The 15,379-nt window shown below is 35.8% G+C and overlaps 3 protein-coding genes across 4 annotated transcripts; 1 reads left to right on the top strand and 2 right to left on the bottom strand.

Annotated features, from left to right (window-relative positions):
• Positions 1-279: 279 nt before the first annotated feature.
• LOC145630180 (protein phosphatase 2C 57-like) lies at positions 280-4,017 on the bottom strand. Of its 2 annotated transcripts, none has more exons than XM_081682433.1 (11): positions 3,622-4,014; positions 2,909-3,037; positions 2,698-2,800; positions 2,028-2,138; positions 1,816-1,895; positions 1,627-1,680; positions 1,227-1,343; positions 1,088-1,142; positions 946-978; positions 798-844; positions 280-554 (listed from the first exon to the last, which is right to left on the bottom strand). In XM_081682433.1, exons 1-11 carry the CDS (start codon positions 3,942-3,944, stop codon positions 431-433), a joined length of 1,176 nt encoding a protein of 391 aa, XP_081538559.1. In that variant the 5' UTR covers positions 3,945-4,014; the 3' UTR covers positions 280-430. The 2 variants fall into 2 exon arrangements, with proteins under 2 accessions (XP_081538559.1, XP_081538560.1); XM_081682434.1 differs by having other exon boundaries at positions 335-554; positions 946-974; positions 3,622-4,017.
• Positions 4,018-4,783: 766 nt separating this feature from the next.
• On the bottom strand, positions 4,784-7,348 carry LOC145630179 (protein PLASTID TRANSCRIPTIONALLY ACTIVE 7-like). Its single transcript, XM_081682432.1, has 4 exons — positions 7,198-7,348; positions 6,955-7,011; positions 6,788-6,850; positions 4,784-5,298 (listed from the first exon to the last, which is right to left on the bottom strand). Exons 1-4 carry the CDS (start codon positions 7,255-7,257, stop codon positions 4,966-4,968), a joined length of 513 nt encoding a protein of 170 aa, XP_081538558.1. The 5' UTR covers positions 7,258-7,348; the 3' UTR covers positions 4,784-4,965.
• Positions 7,349-8,553: 1,205 nt separating this feature from the next.
• LOC145631629 (RNA-binding KH domain-containing protein RCF3-like) lies at positions 8,554-15,201 on the top strand. The gene is made up of 8 exons (XM_081683750.1): positions 8,554-9,855; positions 10,889-11,353; positions 11,486-11,734; positions 12,294-12,542; positions 13,634-13,737; positions 13,942-14,056; positions 14,143-14,269; positions 14,489-15,201. The coding sequence occupies exons 1-8, from the start codon at positions 9,097-9,099 to the stop codon at positions 14,506-14,508; spliced, it is 2,088 nt and encodes a 695-aa protein (XP_081539876.1). The 5' UTR covers positions 8,554-9,096; the 3' UTR covers positions 14,509-15,201.
• The last annotated feature ends 178 nt before the right edge of the window (positions 15,202-15,379 follow it).

The following is a 15,379-nucleotide window of genomic DNA, read 5'->3' as shown; positions in this document are numbered from 1 at the left end:
TTTATATGTAAGGATTGTGGTTTTGCTTCTGGTTATGAATACATTAGTGGACACAACATGTTACTAGTTTAAAGTACATAATCAACGTGACAATAAATTCTGGAAGGGATTGACTTAAGGCGGAGTTTGAGATAATTTGTGTACAAAAAGCTTTTCAATGTTCCATGCATCACTGCAGTCTGAAGCAGTACAGAATCAGCTCAGACTTTTGCTTCTGAAACTAATTATTTGATTTATTCGAAAAGATGACAGGGTTAAGGTTATGTTTAATAGGTCACGAGAGGCAAAGTTGTATCAATCTCACTATGAATTTGATTTCATGTGTAATCAGAGATTTGAAAGCAAAAAATGTGTACAAATATTATACTTCATAGTATGATTCCTATAGACTGAGTATTGGACTTATATACAATGTACTTAAGCTACCAATTTACAAAATCAGATGTGAAGACAACCATATCCCAAGAGAAACAACACCGAGTGTGACAAAGGCTTGGCCGAACTCATACAGAACGTTCTCTTTATCTGCAGGCAAATTCTGCCAATCCGTTTTCCTGAAAGAGAACAGCAAGAAAGGGTTATGCATAAACTATAGGATAGGATGCTTCACCTAACTCTATATACTAATAGAAGAATGCTATACAGAAATGGTATAAATATGTTTTAAACAAAAGGGTAACGAAATAGACTTACAAGAGCTCACAATTAAATAGTAATAATGATTGCTATGTTTAGGCAGAATATCTCAACTAAGAAAAGAACTTCACAAATATCAATGGTAAAAAGAGCTAGCATACCCTAAATCTGCAATAATTATGCTAATATTATCCTGTGATCGCCGATCCTGCAACAAGAAGGATGTAATTATATTATTAGGATGCCTAGAGCTCAAAGTAACTAAGATTGTGTGAGGTACAGGAACTTAATTTTGGGGGAGATCATTACCAAAGCTGCGTTTGCCAATGATTCACAAGCTTGCTAAAACAAAAACATGAAAACAAAGCCATAAGCTTAAGACACAAAGATATAATCTTTCAATTAAATCTCATTTTTGACATGTATAACTAAAGTAGGCTGTTGGCTTTACCTGAACATTTCCATGCTGCCGCAGCTCATCTCTGACAAAAGACACTGCCTCTGAGCTGTAATTAGTACAGAAATTCGGTGAATTTTAAGATTTTATATCGTTATTTTAGAAGGAAGAATAATCAATGCATGACACAAACCTGTTAATATAATCCCATAAGCCATCAGAGGCTAAAACAACCAATTCTGCATCTGAACCAAGTACTGCTTGGATTATATCAGGACGAGCAACAACTAAGTCCCCATTAAATTTCACCCTGAAAACCAAAATTGTGTCATATTTAACTCGTATTCATACTAAAATTAATGTATTAAACTCAACCAGTCAAGCTAGTTACCTATTTTTCTTATGTTTATATGCCAGTTACTCTAATTTGTAGCTAAGCTATGCAACCTAATTTCAAACTGATAATTATCGCGAGTCACATATATAAAGGCAAACATATTGGAGACCAACTTTGTTTTTTTAAACCAAAATAAGTTCAGAAATGGTAAAAATTATTAAGATAAGAGTAATAATTCGAGGATAGAGGCTTTTACCTAGAAGCAAACTTCTGTGACCATCTCCCTTCCTTGACTCCTCCTTCCACCATCCTTTTCCAAACATATGACAAGCACTTGTCAAGATATGTACATACAGAAAAGAAGTTCAAGAAATGAAGCAGTTTGAAATTAGATCATTAGGAATGACACTCATTTGTCCAGGTTAAGTAGAGGGACCAAACATACTCATTCTTCTTTGTCTTAAACCGAATGTCACCAAAAGCACGAGATATAGCAATATCTCCACATATCCTCCCATTGTTAATCTGCAGATCAGAAAGATGGTATTATAAAAAGTCATTCCTACTGCTCTACACATAACAATGTCGGGTTGCAAAATCAACGCGGTGAAGTTAAGGAATAAAACAGAATTAAATTTTAAGAACAGGAAGACACACCCATCCACCTGCTTCATTGATTCTTCTAATTTCCTGAAGTGATGCCTTGTTGCTTCCATAGGGTCTATGGGGATCAGTCAAGACTTCTGCTTTCCCGGAGCGCGAGATTACCTGAATCACTTAGGAAGTCAAGATATTTAGAAGTAGAAACTTACAAAAAAGCATTCACCAACTATATGATTTCCTTGACTTTATGCAGCATATAAATTCATGAATACGCCATTTGTTTGTCAATTCTACCGATGCAATCTGTTATTGAGCATCTGCTAATGCTATATGTCAGTCAAATTGGTGATATGTCTTCATAACCCTTAGACATAAATAGCAGTTCATGCAGTTTGCTTCAACTCTTACAATCAAGGTAACTAGTAACTCAAAACTACTGCTACATTGCTTATTCTATCAGTAATTCAAATTTTTTGTATCAAGGAAACTAGTTATTTGCTCCCTATCTTGTCTATCATGTTTCCTAGCTTAGTATAAGTAGGTTTCTTGTGATTTTCTTACGATCCAAGGCTCAATCAAGTATGTACTGTAACTTTTTCTGCAAAGTAGTACAAGACCATCTTGACATATTTCCCTAAATTTATTAGTCTGGTACTAATCACTGCTAAATTGCCAATTGCACAAGAAGGTTAAGCAATTTAAGAAGGGCTGGCTTGAACCATACCGCAGAGGAGTCACCAAGATGTGCAATGTATAACCTATCATTCCCAACCAACATGACTGTAGCCGTTGCCCCAGACTCATCCTCCTCCTCTTTATTCTCCAGCCTATATTGGTTGAAATCAGAAAACTTAATGTTCTCTTACAAGAGATTGAATGTATGATCATAACAAATGCAATTAAGGATATATGTCAGGTGAGATGTGCTTGCTTACCATTTTGATAATCTCAAGTCCACATTCTCAAAAGCCTCAGTTATCGCGCTCTTTATTGTATCAAAATCTTTACCACTCAACAGCAACTCACCTTTTAGAGCCTGAGCACACTCTTTATATAGCTCCTCCCTGCTTTGCATGAAAACCATGTCATAATCTGCATATTTACTCAGCTGAGAACAAGACTGCTAAGAAGTGAAATAAAAGCAAAAAAACAACCAAAATTATTTAATGTATCAATGCATTAGTCCTGGAGATCAACTTAGACAAATTTATCGAATATATTCAATTCAAGAATATTGTTCATTTTCTGCCCTAATTACTCAATATAGTTGATTAGAGAAAACTAGGAATGTCAGCTTTAAAAAAAATCAAAAAGAAGAATCTGAACTTTGGACATCTTCTTACATTAATCCCAGCTTTCAATTCACTTGATCAATACAAACACAACTTTGGGGTTTGTATTCTCTTAACAATTTCAAGTGATCCGAGACTTACATATTTAGGTACTTTCAAGGGCTAATTTAAGCATTCAAAGATTCAAACTTTAATAATAATAATACTATGAGAGCATGACTCTAAAATTGGGATTATTTTGAGTTGATTCAATAGTGGGCTTAATAAATAATAAAAGGCGATCAAAAGTCCGGATTATCTATACTAAATCTTCCAAAACATAACAGCATCAAGTTCTGATGTACTGTAAGACATACCTTAGAAATGTAACAGAAGAAGAACCACCATGTCCATCAAAAACAGCAGCAAAAGAAAAACCTTCAAGTGTATCAGGCTGAACAATAACAGCATCATCTTCCATTTCATCTCGAGCGCCTTGTAATTTGGTTAAACCCCATCTGATTCCTGCAACACCAGCTAAGGAAGATGGTGCCTCAATAGCAATAGCAGAACATTTGAATGATGATCTCTTTGTTTGTCTTAGAATTATGGGATTTTTCTTATTAGTCTTAAAAGCAGAATTAGAATTGTTTAATCTGGTTAGCAGAAATTTCTGCAACTGTTGGTTAAGTAAAGCCATTAATAGCAGATTTTTTGTAAAGATTCAGGCAGAAGTTTGAGTGGCTAGTTTTATAGTGAGGATAAGAGTTTGAAGCAAAGAACTTTTAACTGATTTAACGGCTAAGATTTTATGTCAGAAATTAATCTATTGGCTTCATATGAATACTGTACAGTTGGTTGGTCGGGATTTTGTTTCTTTCTTTCTTTTGTGGTTCTGGTTGAGTGTACTTTCTCATTGAAACTATAGTTTAGATTAGAGACCAAAATATCTCTAAGTCTCTATAAACATAGTGAATATTGCTAATAAAGTATCTTAGGGCTAAAACATTTCAAAATTGTTTGGTTGACGCTTAGGGTTACTAATTACTCCGTAATAATATATTTGTGTTCAATAGCATATTGAAATGGTCCAACACGAAGAGCTATATTTTTCCTAACTTTCAACACTATTTAGAATGAGTAGGTTTTAAGTGAAAGCACTAAAAGCTATTGTCGAACATGCCCTTGTCACAAGTGTTTCAATTACCTTGTTTTGCTAGCATTAGGTTACACATTAGCTAGACTATCAGTCTGTCACCATCACATACAATCCCAACCACTAATAGGAGCACATGTAAGATACTCCGTTTCTATCAAGGTTGATATTATGGATTACATTTTACTTAATTTCATTTATTGTAATTACACTTTTTTTGGCCAAACTATAGTTGGCATAATCGCCCATTAACATTTTCCTGTCAATCAGAAACTCAGAATGTTTGATAGCATCTTGGATAAGAAGCTCAAATTAAGCATAGTGAGTTGAATTTCAAACCTCAACTACCAAAGGCGTCAAGTTTTTGTCATTAGGCCAAACAATAATCAATTATAACAGCTAATGCAATCTATATAACTCAGCATTAATCGAGGTTGTTCGGCTTGTTCCATCTAATACATTTATTCATATAATTAAATTCAGACAGCTAAAAATGATACAATCTAATCTTTTAAGAGTACTATGAACTAATCCTTAATAAAAGCTGACAAACCAAAATACTGCCTTAATAAAAGTTTTCCTTAAGGTAAGTAGGACCGGGGCTGAATGGGTCGGTCTCCAAGTAAGCTTCAGGACGAACAAATCCAGCATCATTCATACGGTTACTCAGCACATGAAGGATGGCCTTTTTGTCCCCATACTCATCTCGGTTGTTTTCTACATATACTGTGGCCTCAGCTGCTATTTCGTTCACAAATGCAAAGCGGTTGTCCTCTGACTTCAGTAGCCGATCTATATCCCCTGCCAAGACCCCTCCACCTTCATTGACCTTTCTTATTTGCTCCTCAAGGAAAGGGACCCTTTCCAGTTTGGCTTCCATAAACTCATCTTTCTTTGTCTTTAGAAAAGGAACCAACAACAATGTCATCAACATGCAGACCACCACTTTAAGAATGAGCTATGTTTATATCTAGAATTAGCACCCGGAACTGTAAAACCTAGCTTGTAAATACAAGTATACTACTACCATGCTTAGACTTACTAGTCCTATAATTGCAATAACAGAAAAGAAAAATCATACAGGAGTTTGACATTAACTGCCCGATTGCAGTATGCTCATCAAACTCACATCATTTCCTGAGATGACACGCAGAAACATGCATTATTCATCCAGTTATAGCAGTTGTAATCTAGTCTGGCAAGTGATAACTATAAGATCAATGCCCTGTAAATAAGGATATACAATTTAACTTTAGGGTATATAAATCTGGGTCGGGTAATCCTAAATTCCTAACTACGACTACATCTTTGACTATTCTCAGGATTTTGGAATAACTACATAAACATAACCCCAATCATCACTAACACAGACAAAATAAGCATATTATTCCACAATGCTAAATTACAGATAATTTTGTAATTTCCATAACATTCACTTCAACCTTATCCAGACCAAATTCTTCCATTAATATTTCCAAATGTTTAGTCTCCATTCTCCAATGGAAGCTTTATTTTCTAACCCTTCTTTTACTTCATTCTCAAATAAATGATAAACAGAATCTTCTTAAAAGAAAAGGCTTTATAAAGAGTAAAACTTGGATTATTTGGTCAAGTTAGATTCTCAATCGAAACCAAGCCTCGATCAACCTATCAAGTTTCGACACAAACATGCCATTTCTTTTCTCTAAAAACCCATTTCAAGATTTTCAACAGCTAAACATCATTTTTTGTTGAAGAGGAAGATAAGGAACGTGATGAAATGTTTGGCAGTCTAACATCAGCTAAGGAAACCTTTCCACCCTTGAATTTTTGGAACCAACAATATAATTAGGCTTTCCCCCAAAACATACACAGACTTCAAACACTTTAGAACAGGATATAAGAAGTTAACCCTGTTATATTGTACGAAGGAATGATCCTTGATTAATCAAAACCAACTAGGTGATATCAGCAGAATTATGAGGTCACACAATAAGATAACAAACCATGAAAGCTAAACCATACAAACAGATATGACCAAGTAAAGCAGTAAACATTGACAACGCTCAATTGCTTCCTCCTATCGGATTTAATAGTCACGTCGATAGTATAATCCTATCTGTATAAAGAATGTGACAACTAAATCAGGACCAAGTAGTTCAAACTGGATTGAATGTGATCACTATTACAAGCTTAAACATTGGTGCAAACAATGATGATCTAGCAATATCTCAAGCAGCCAAACATAATTAAATGTCACACTTCTATATACAGTACTAATTAAAATATTATTATAAAAACCCAAATTATTCCAAATCACAATTGTTTTCTTCAGTTTCAGGTGCCCACAAATTAAGCATAAATTTCATGAAATTAAAATTGTAAAAATTACTCCGTACACAACATACCAATTTTCTACGGCGCCAAACTTGCCTGCCACTTTGTTTACGACTTCGGGGTTTCGATTGGGCCTACAATTTGTATAAAAACCCAATTAAATTAGACAAACAATAAGAAAACCTAGTTCATCAAAATCCCTCTTTTTTTTTTTAGGAAATTAATGATTTTTACTTACTTGACAACTGATAGAAGACCTTAAAGACCACGAATTTACTGGTCCAACATCAATTTTCTACACAATTAAGCATAATTAGAATATTAAGACAGTTGGGTTCATCATAATTTTCAATTTCTTGCTAGCATAATACAGTATTTATTGAATGAACAGAAATGGTGAATAAAAAACCAGAAAATTAAGCAAAAAAATGGTGAAATAAGACAGAAAGTTAAGCAAAATTGAGGAGAGAGAGGACCTTACAGGGGAAGAAGATAATGGGAGTAATGAATTGAAAGGGAGAGATGAGAAAGATAAAGACATGGCTATGGTGCAGTTCTTCCTTTCTAAAGTCTCCTATCTACACGATTAGCGGTATTTGGGCGATTAGCTTTGCGCAGTCCGCAGTTGCACACTTGCACGGCTGTCACCCAGAGGTGTCGGGTTCAGTGAGGTCGGATCGGTCTATTTCAAAATTAAGTTAAGCTAAATTAGTATGTTCATATAAGTCGAAATCTGAATCGAATAAGTTTAGGATTTTTTTTTTTTTGAAACCAAATAAGTTTTGGATTAGCTAGGATAGAGTCGGTTGGATTCATTTTTGTTGGTTTAATGCACTCAATAAAGTATTGCTTGTGCTACTCTGGCATTTTTTTTTTTTTTTTTTTTTTTTATGCACACTCTGTCATGTTTTTATAATAGAACGAAAATATTGCTTGGAGTAATGGTTGAGGATTCATGAGACGGTATCTTTTAGAAAAATAAAAAGCTAAAATTGGAAAAAACAAAGCTAAATAAAACATTAATTACACCGGTTTCACGCACAATTATGTCATTTATTTGGAAATCGGTTAATGCATGATTTTGTCATATAATTATATCTTGATATAATTGTGTATTAAATGATTATTTACAATTCTATGTTTGCATTTATATAAATTAAACTCACAAAATCAACAACAAAAACAAGAATAAATTAAAGAGAAATCATTTGAATAATATTTGAATTTTTCATAAATTTTGCTACATTCAATCAAGAAAACTCGATTACTCGTCATTATAAACCCTAAAAAGAACAAGTGAAAGGAGAAAATAGGCGGCGAGAAAGTATCAATTAATATCATAATTCATAGCTCTCCTATTAAATCCTCCCAAACTTGATTAAAATCAGCAAAGATAACAATGATTTCTTCCATCTTTCCGGTCCATGATAAATCCTCCAAAATCAAATTAAAATCAGCAAATATAACAATAATTTCTTCTATCTTACCTATTTTGTAATAAATCCTCTAAAATCAAAATAAAATCAGCAAAGATAACAATGATTTGTTACTCCAATTAATGCAAATCCTCCCAAACAATGATTTCTTCAAATCCTATTGTTAACTCCCTAAGAATAAGAGATTAAGAGAGCCCCCAAATTTAAAACATTACAACAATTATAATGACCAAATTATCCTTCCAATACCAAAAACGGCACCGTTTTACACTCCCAAATGATTTTTTTTGGTAAAAATTTATAATTTGTTTTTGTACACTCACCAAAATTACAGTTGAAAAAAAACATTTGCACGAGCCCCTTGACTGCAAATCGTGACACACAATCACCCCCACTAAAGCCATGTACTACACTCTCTCTAATCTTGGTACTAGAAGTAGATTTTAAAGGGTACTCACTACTTTCTCTCTCTTCTACTTTCTCTCTCTAACTCTAGGGTTTCTACTCTTCAAAATCAACATTCCACCAAAACCCCCATTTTCCTCTCAGATTCAGATTGTTCTTAGAAAGAGAGAAAAAGGGTTTTTGTTTATTTTGTTGTTGTTCATCGAAGATTCAAACTTTATGCAAATCTAGCTGAAGAAGAAGCAGCAGCAGCAAAAACCCAGAAAAGTAACAGCTAAGGAAGCAAAAGGGTTTATTGAGATTTCATTTGATTTTGATTAATCAAATTTGAGTGATTTTTATTGACACAAATGCCTGAAGCAAATTTGGGAAATTAGCAAATTTCTGGGATCTGATTTGTTTGTTGTTTAATAGAGAACTGAGGATTGAGATAAACCTCAACATTTTGCCAAAACTCAGTTTTATTTACTTGACAGTTAGTTGATATCTTTGTTTTTCTGGACCAAAGAAATTAAGGAACTTACCCACAAAATTTGAGGATGGACAGATCAAGATCTAAGAGGAGCTACTACTATGACCACCAAGACTATGACCCAGAACCATTTTCTAGGACAAGACCAAGGTACAACAACAACAGCAACAACTCTGCTCCTAGCCAACACCATTACCCCAGTAGTCGCCATCGAGGCGGCGGAGGAGGGGGTGGGTTTGGTGGGGGTGGAGGAGGAGGTGGGGGCGGGGGTGCTGGTGGAGGTGGTGGGAGAATGGGAGGAAAAGGTGGTTCGGATTCATCAATGGTGACCACTAGTTATAGGATACTATGCCAGGATATGAAGGCTGGAGGAGTGATTGGGAAATCAGGAAGTATAATTAAGGCAATTAGGCAGCATACTGGGGCATGGATCAATGTTCATGAGCTAATGCCTGGTGATGAGGAGAGGATTATTGAGATATCTGATACTAGGAGGAGAGACCCTGATGGGAGAATGCCGGCATTTTCGCCGGCTCAAGAGGCTTTGTTTTTGATTCATGAGAGGATTCTAGAGAGTGAAGGGTTTGTGGATGGAGAGGGTGATTATGGTGGTCCTGGGAGAGGTGGAATGGCTGGTGGTGCTGGGAGTAACAATGGGAGGGTGGTAACAAGGTTGGTGGTATCAAGGCTGCATGTGGGAAGTTTGTTGGGGAAAGGAGGGAAGATTATTGAGCAAATGAGGGTTGAGACAAAGACCCAGATTAGAATACTCCCTCGCGATCATACCTTGCCTCGTTGTGTTTCGATGGGAGAGGAGATTGTTCAGGTTTAATCTTTGTATTCCTAATCATATCACTCATGTTGTTTTAAGTGCATTTTGGACTGCCTGGATTTGAGTGTGGTTTTTGACTGGCATTCCTCAATTCTTAACCTATATCAGATGAATGGTGCTGTTACTTGCTTTTGGACATTTAACTTGGATATTATCTTGATATTTTTGGCCCTTGACATAGCATGGGACAAGCAGAACAATTTTCGTTCAGTAGTGAAAACCTTGCTTAATAGCAATGTATATTGTTCCTGAACCAACCATGATTTGCTCAATGCATTTTAGCCTCATCAGTATTTGATTGGTATGCCTTTTTCTTGAACATGTGCATTGACTGGGAATTGTTGAAGCAATTAGAATTGATTGCAACTGCATGGAATCTGATGATGTTTCATAGGATTTGTTGATAAATGTCATAGTGTCACTGAATATAGCCACTTTATGTGCTAGTTGTTGGGCTTCTTGCATCTTTGAGCTCTCCAACTTTTGCTCTCTGTTTCTCTGCTTTATGAACTCTGGACAGTTGCTGTTCTTTTTGTTATTGGAAATAACATTTTATTACATGTCTACTCTTGAATGTTCTCTTTGGATTTGGATTTTGAACGGACCAAAGTGCTATTTTGTATTGTTTCTTTTAGGGTAATTTCACACAATGAGTCGACAAAGTGATGGGAAATTTTTTTAGTTATCTCTGTTAGTTTGTTCTTTGTAGGACCAGATACTACATACTCCGTATTCAATAACAATTTAACCTAATGATGCCATCATGTAAATTGACAAAGTGTTTGCTTCTCACATATTTGAGCCATGAAGTCTTTGCTTTTGTGATTAGATATCGTTTTCAGATCAGTGCTTAGAGAAATCTTCATATTATATTGCTTTCCAGTTCAAACTCCTGTTGAAGGACTTCCTATGGCCAAATTCTAGAAACAAAATGTGTTTCATTTTGCTGTGTTGTTTATATATTAATTTTTACGTAACTATATCATGTTCAACGTATGCAAAATCACTCACTACTGTGTTGCCGTAGGTTGTTGGTGATACAAATGCTGTAAAGAGTGCCATATCTATAATTTCATCACGTTTAAGAGAGAGCCAGCACCGTGATCGCACTCAATACCAGGGGCGACATAACAACTCAGAGGAACGCTTTGTTGAAGAAGACTTCAATCCACACATGAATCGCAGATCTTCTATGGATGGTGCTCCTTATAGTTCTCGATTAAATTCTTCTAATAACAGGGGCAATAACTACTCATCTCGATCCGGTGGTTATATGTATGAGTCTGAAGGTGGTAACCGTACTGAGAACTTTCAGCCCTCTTTTGAAGACCTTGTGTTTCGAATACTTTGCCCAAATGACAGGGTTGATAGTGTAGTAGGGGATTCCAGTGGGATCATGGATATTCTTCAAAATGAAATTGGTGTGGAAGTTAAGGTTTCTGAACCGTCGGATGATTCAGATGAGCGCATTATTATTATATCATCTGATGAGGTATTTATACTGATAGTTGTAGTTTCTCTTTGTCTTTCTATTCAGCTGTCTCGAAGCTTCTGTTTTGATAGATGGCTAACATATTCCCATAATAAGTTACTGATGGTTTTCTCCTCGTTGTGACTTGCCTAGGGGCCCGATGATGAACTGTTTCCAGCTCAGGAAGCGTTGCTGCATATACAGACTCGAATTGTAGATTTAGTTCCAGACAAGGATAATATTGTCACTACAAGGCTGCTTATCGCATGTAATGATATCGGATGCTTAGAAGAAGGAGATGGATCTTTATCTGAGCTGAAAAAATTAACTGGTGCAGATGTAGAAGTCCTTCCGAGGGAGAAAGTTCCAGCATACATATCAGGCTCTGATGAGCTTGTCCAGGTATATATATAAGTGTAACTGTAGATGTCTCAAAATTGTTGATTTTTGTGTGTGAGTTTTGCTGTTCTTTATGCTTTACAATGTATTGTGAGAGGCGCTTGTTGCATGCATACTCCATCACTTTTGCTCTAATGGCACCATGAGTCCATTACAGATGATATGTGACCAATCCTGATATTGATCATATTAGAGCCCTCAACACTTGGGAAAATTTCTATAATGAACTACCACAATGTTACTTCTTTGGAAAATAACGCACTTTATTGATAATAAATTTGCTCACAAGCAATAGGTTACAGTTAGCCCTGTATGCTGATATACTGGAATGTGATCTTGGCCATTGGTTTTTTAAATTATTCTTGTCATTGGCTCATTGCTAGTGCTTTTCATGTAGAGGTATGATAATGTCATGCTAAGTTTAGTACTCTGTTTTCTACAACTGTTCAAACTTCCAGCTAAAGATTCTTTTCTTTGGAATATCACCCAGGCATATATGCTCAGGATCAACTCTGAGATCTAGTATGTACAATCTTTTCTCAGTAGCTTGTGTCATTTGCAGATTGTTGGGGAGATTAAAGCAGCTCGTGAAGCTCTTGTTGAGGTGACTGCTAGACTGAGGAGCTATCTATATAAAGAATTTTTCCAGAGGGATATGCTTCCACCACCTGATCCAGCTCCAGGCTCTTTTGGAAATGGGCCTTCTGGCCCAGAATCAGCGAACAATTCTGCTCCAGCTTATGAATCATTGGGTAATGAGGCTGTAATTTCTCAAAATGTGCAAACTACTGCTGCTGGACAACCAAATAAGGTACGTGAGATTCTCCCCATAATACAAACTCAGAACTCCCCCCCCCCCCCCCCCTCTTTTTCCTGAAGAGGGAGGTTGAGGGAACAAGAAATTTGTTTGTTTTATTAGCACCTATAATGTCTGAAAAAGGCACTACCCTTTGGAATGAATTAAAAAGCAGATTTTGTTGCGGTGAAATGTGTGTATTGTATGTCTTTCAATAGTAGTATGCCCTTAGTTTTATAGTCTTATGAAAGTTGTGCTTTATCCAAGGAATAGCATGCATTGATTCTGACTGATTTCATTTTTCCATAGCCCAGTGATATACACATAATCATCAATTTTTTGCCAGTGTAATAAAATATTGGGACTAAGGCTTTGTTGCTGTTGTTATTCTTGAGAGAGACTATATATAGCTGCTGATGCTATTGATATATGAAATTGTTTTCAATATATGTCAATTCCATGTGTATGGAACTATCAATTATGGCTCCTTGATCAACCCAGGTATCTGTGGGTCAACTTGTTTCTTTGTATGGAAATTTATTTTTCTTTTTATGCAAGCTATAAATTCTAGTGCTAGTTGAGGAAATACTCTGTTGTCTCTAATAGAAAATAAAAATTTCCGTTGTCTTATTTGCCAAGTTTTAAATCCTAAAACTACAAGCTTTTAGAGTTAGATACTCTCTCTCTCTTTTTTTTCCCCCAGTAATACTGTTTGTACATGTGGATAGTCCTTAAAAGCATGCAGGACCAAGAATTCTGATGTAACTGTCTTGTAAAACAGATTGTTTACTCTGATTTTTCAGCTTAAACACTTTAACCTTTATCTAGAAATGATCTTCAAGCTTCCTCTATCACAACAGTATCGATTCTGATGTAAAACAGATTGTTTACAAGTTTCAGCTTAAACACTTTACCTTCATCTTCTAGCTTCTTCTATCACAACAGTATCAATTCTCATGTGTCTGATTTGAGAGTGCATAGAAATATGAACACGATTTGAGCAGCAGATTAGTTTTCAGAGAGGGGCCTTGTTACTGATTGTAGCTTGTTTTTAGAAAATTCAACTTCTGACTGTTTCATTATATGAATTTTGGATCTTCTTGAAGGATGCTGGATTGTCAAGCAGCGAAACATCAAGACATAATGAAGGTGACCGTCGTGAAGATAGTGCCAGCAGTCGCCGTGAAGATACACCAACTAGCTTGAACAGGTTCAGATCTCAGATTGCTTATATGAATTTAAAAACTCAAGGGAAAAAGGGCTTTCAAGTAATTCTTAGAAGGATTTTAATAATTATTCAAGGGAAAAAGGGATTTCAAGTAATCCTTATAAGTTTTAAAATATTTTATTCTATTATATGAACTATTCATGGATGTTTAATTGCTATGCACATGTGCATCGTGTTGTTTTTCAGTGGCAGGATCCAGCTACCTATGGTCACTAGGAGCACTCTGGAAGTTGTCATACCAGAATATGCAGTTACGAGGCTTCTAGGGAAATCCAAAAACAAACTGGCTCAAATTAGTGAGGTGATATTACATCTAGCAATTACTTTGCTCCCTTATATCCTTTTATTTTAACAAGACAATTAAACTCCTTATGTATGCTTGTGCAGTTATCTGGTGCCAATGTTTCTCTGATAAATGATGAACCTGAGCTGACTGAAAAAGTCATCAGGATAAGGGGAACTCCAGAGCAGGCTGAGCGAGCCCAGAGCTTGCTCCAGGGTTTTTTCTTGAGCAGTGAGTCCTCACTCCCTTGACCTTGTCAATGCACTTACATGTGACTGGTATTCTCTTCTATTTTATGGGCAGGAAATGATATGATTTCATGATTTAAGATAACCACACCTTATCATCTGTAAAATCTACTCTATGCTCAAAGCATTAATCTTGTACCCTATGATAAGTATTCCGGATTAAGTTTTTTTATGGGGCTGATTTGTTTGTATATCCTTGCAGTTCAAGAAGACGCCCCATGAGGTAGGTGAAGTTGATAACCTATCCAGCGAAATGACGAGCTCTTTCAACTTCCCATCTGTTGTTGTTTTCAGCATCTTTTTGGTTAGGCCTCTGAACATCTTTTCTCAAATCCTTAGATCTTCCACATAAAGACCAAGTAGGTGTTTTGAGTTTTCGGAAGCGAGGAAATCAGAGGGTCTTTTTTGTTTGTAAATATGTACCAGAATGCTCTCAGGCTTACCTTTGGATTTTCTAGATGTTGTACTAAGTCGAATTTGTCAATGTATTAGTACTGTTAGTAGGCAGTAGACTCGGTACCTCTCTAGTCTAGTTGAATGTATCATTTTGTTTTCATGGATGATGTTTTATCATTTCCCCCTGAAAAAGGATGCCTGATGATGCAATATGTCCTCGAAACATACTGTTACTTCACTTGGATTTGGATGAAGATTCATGTACTCCACAATTTTGTAGTAATTTGGAGTACAATAGCAGGCAGAAGCAGAGAATGTTAGTGTATGTGAACTGCTTGAGTTACATTTCAACTCAAATTACTTTTGTCTTAGCTGCTGGTGTGATTTTGGGAGTATCTTAGCCCTTGTATTTTTTTTACTAGAGCTAGTATGTAAATACTAGTAGTAGGAACATCTTAATTCTTAAGGCAGTTACATTTTGTTGTAATTCAGGTGGGCAAAAGAAAGTTATACTTCCTATAGACTTGCTCTGTGGCCTTGGTGTTTTCGGGTGTGTCGAGTGATGGTTCTTTTGGTGTTTGGCTCCGTTGTATCACCAATAAGAAAGAATCTAGACATACCCGAGTGTATACATGTCACATAGGAGCATATGGTATTAATAAAAGGAGAATGAAATTTCAAATATTATTATATATGG

This window comes from Chenopodium album, chromosome 5 (genome assembly GCF_948465745.1).
Source record: "Chenopodium album chromosome 5, dcCheAlbu1.1, whole genome shotgun sequence".
Classification (NCBI taxonomy): Eukaryota; Viridiplantae; Streptophyta; class Magnoliopsida; order Caryophyllales; family Amaranthaceae; genus Chenopodium; species Chenopodium album.
This window is presented reverse-complemented; position numbering and strand designations above follow the sequence as displayed.

What these genes read in the sequence shown, in the direction of transcription:
- LOC145630180 (XM_081682433.1), bottom strand. Translation starts at nt 3,944, where the DNA reads ATGGCTTTACTTAACCAACAGTTGCAGAAATTTCTGCTAACCAGATTA. An exon ending in GACTTGAGATTATCAAAATG is followed by an intron (nt 2,801 to 2,908) that starts GTAAGCAAGCAC and finishes CAACCAATATAG; the next exon opens with GCTGGAGAATAAAGAGGAGG. An exon ending in TTATGGGATTATATTAACAG is followed by an intron (nt 1,143 to 1,226) that starts GTTTGTGTCATG and finishes TACTAATTACAG; the next exon opens with CTCAGAGGCAGTGTCTTTTG.
- LOC145630179 (XM_081682432.1), bottom strand. Translation starts at nt 7,257, where the DNA reads ATGTCTTTATCTTTCTCATCTCTCCCTTTCAATTCATTACTCCCATTA. An exon ending in TCCCATTATCTTCTTCCCCT is followed by an intron (nt 7,012 to 7,197) that starts GTAAGGTCCTCT and finishes TTAATTGTGTAG; the next exon opens with AAAATTGATGTTGGACCAGT. An exon ending in GGTCTTCTATCAGTTGTCAA is followed by an intron (nt 6,851 to 6,954) that starts GTAAGTAAAAAT and finishes TACAAATTGTAG; the next exon opens with GCCCAATCGAAACCCCGAAG.
- LOC145631629 (XM_081683750.1), top strand. Translation starts at nt 9,097, where the DNA reads ATGGACAGATCAAGATCTAAGAGGAGCTACTACTATGACCACCAAGAC. An exon ending in CTGCTGGACAACCAAATAAG is followed by an intron (nt 12,543 to 13,633) that starts GTACGTGAGATT and finishes ATCTTCTTGAAG; the next exon opens with GATGCTGGATTGTCAAGCAG. An exon ending in ACACCAACTAGCTTGAACAG is followed by an intron (nt 13,738 to 13,941) that starts GTTCAGATCTCA and finishes GTTGTTTTTCAG; the next exon opens with TGGCAGGATCCAGCTACCTA.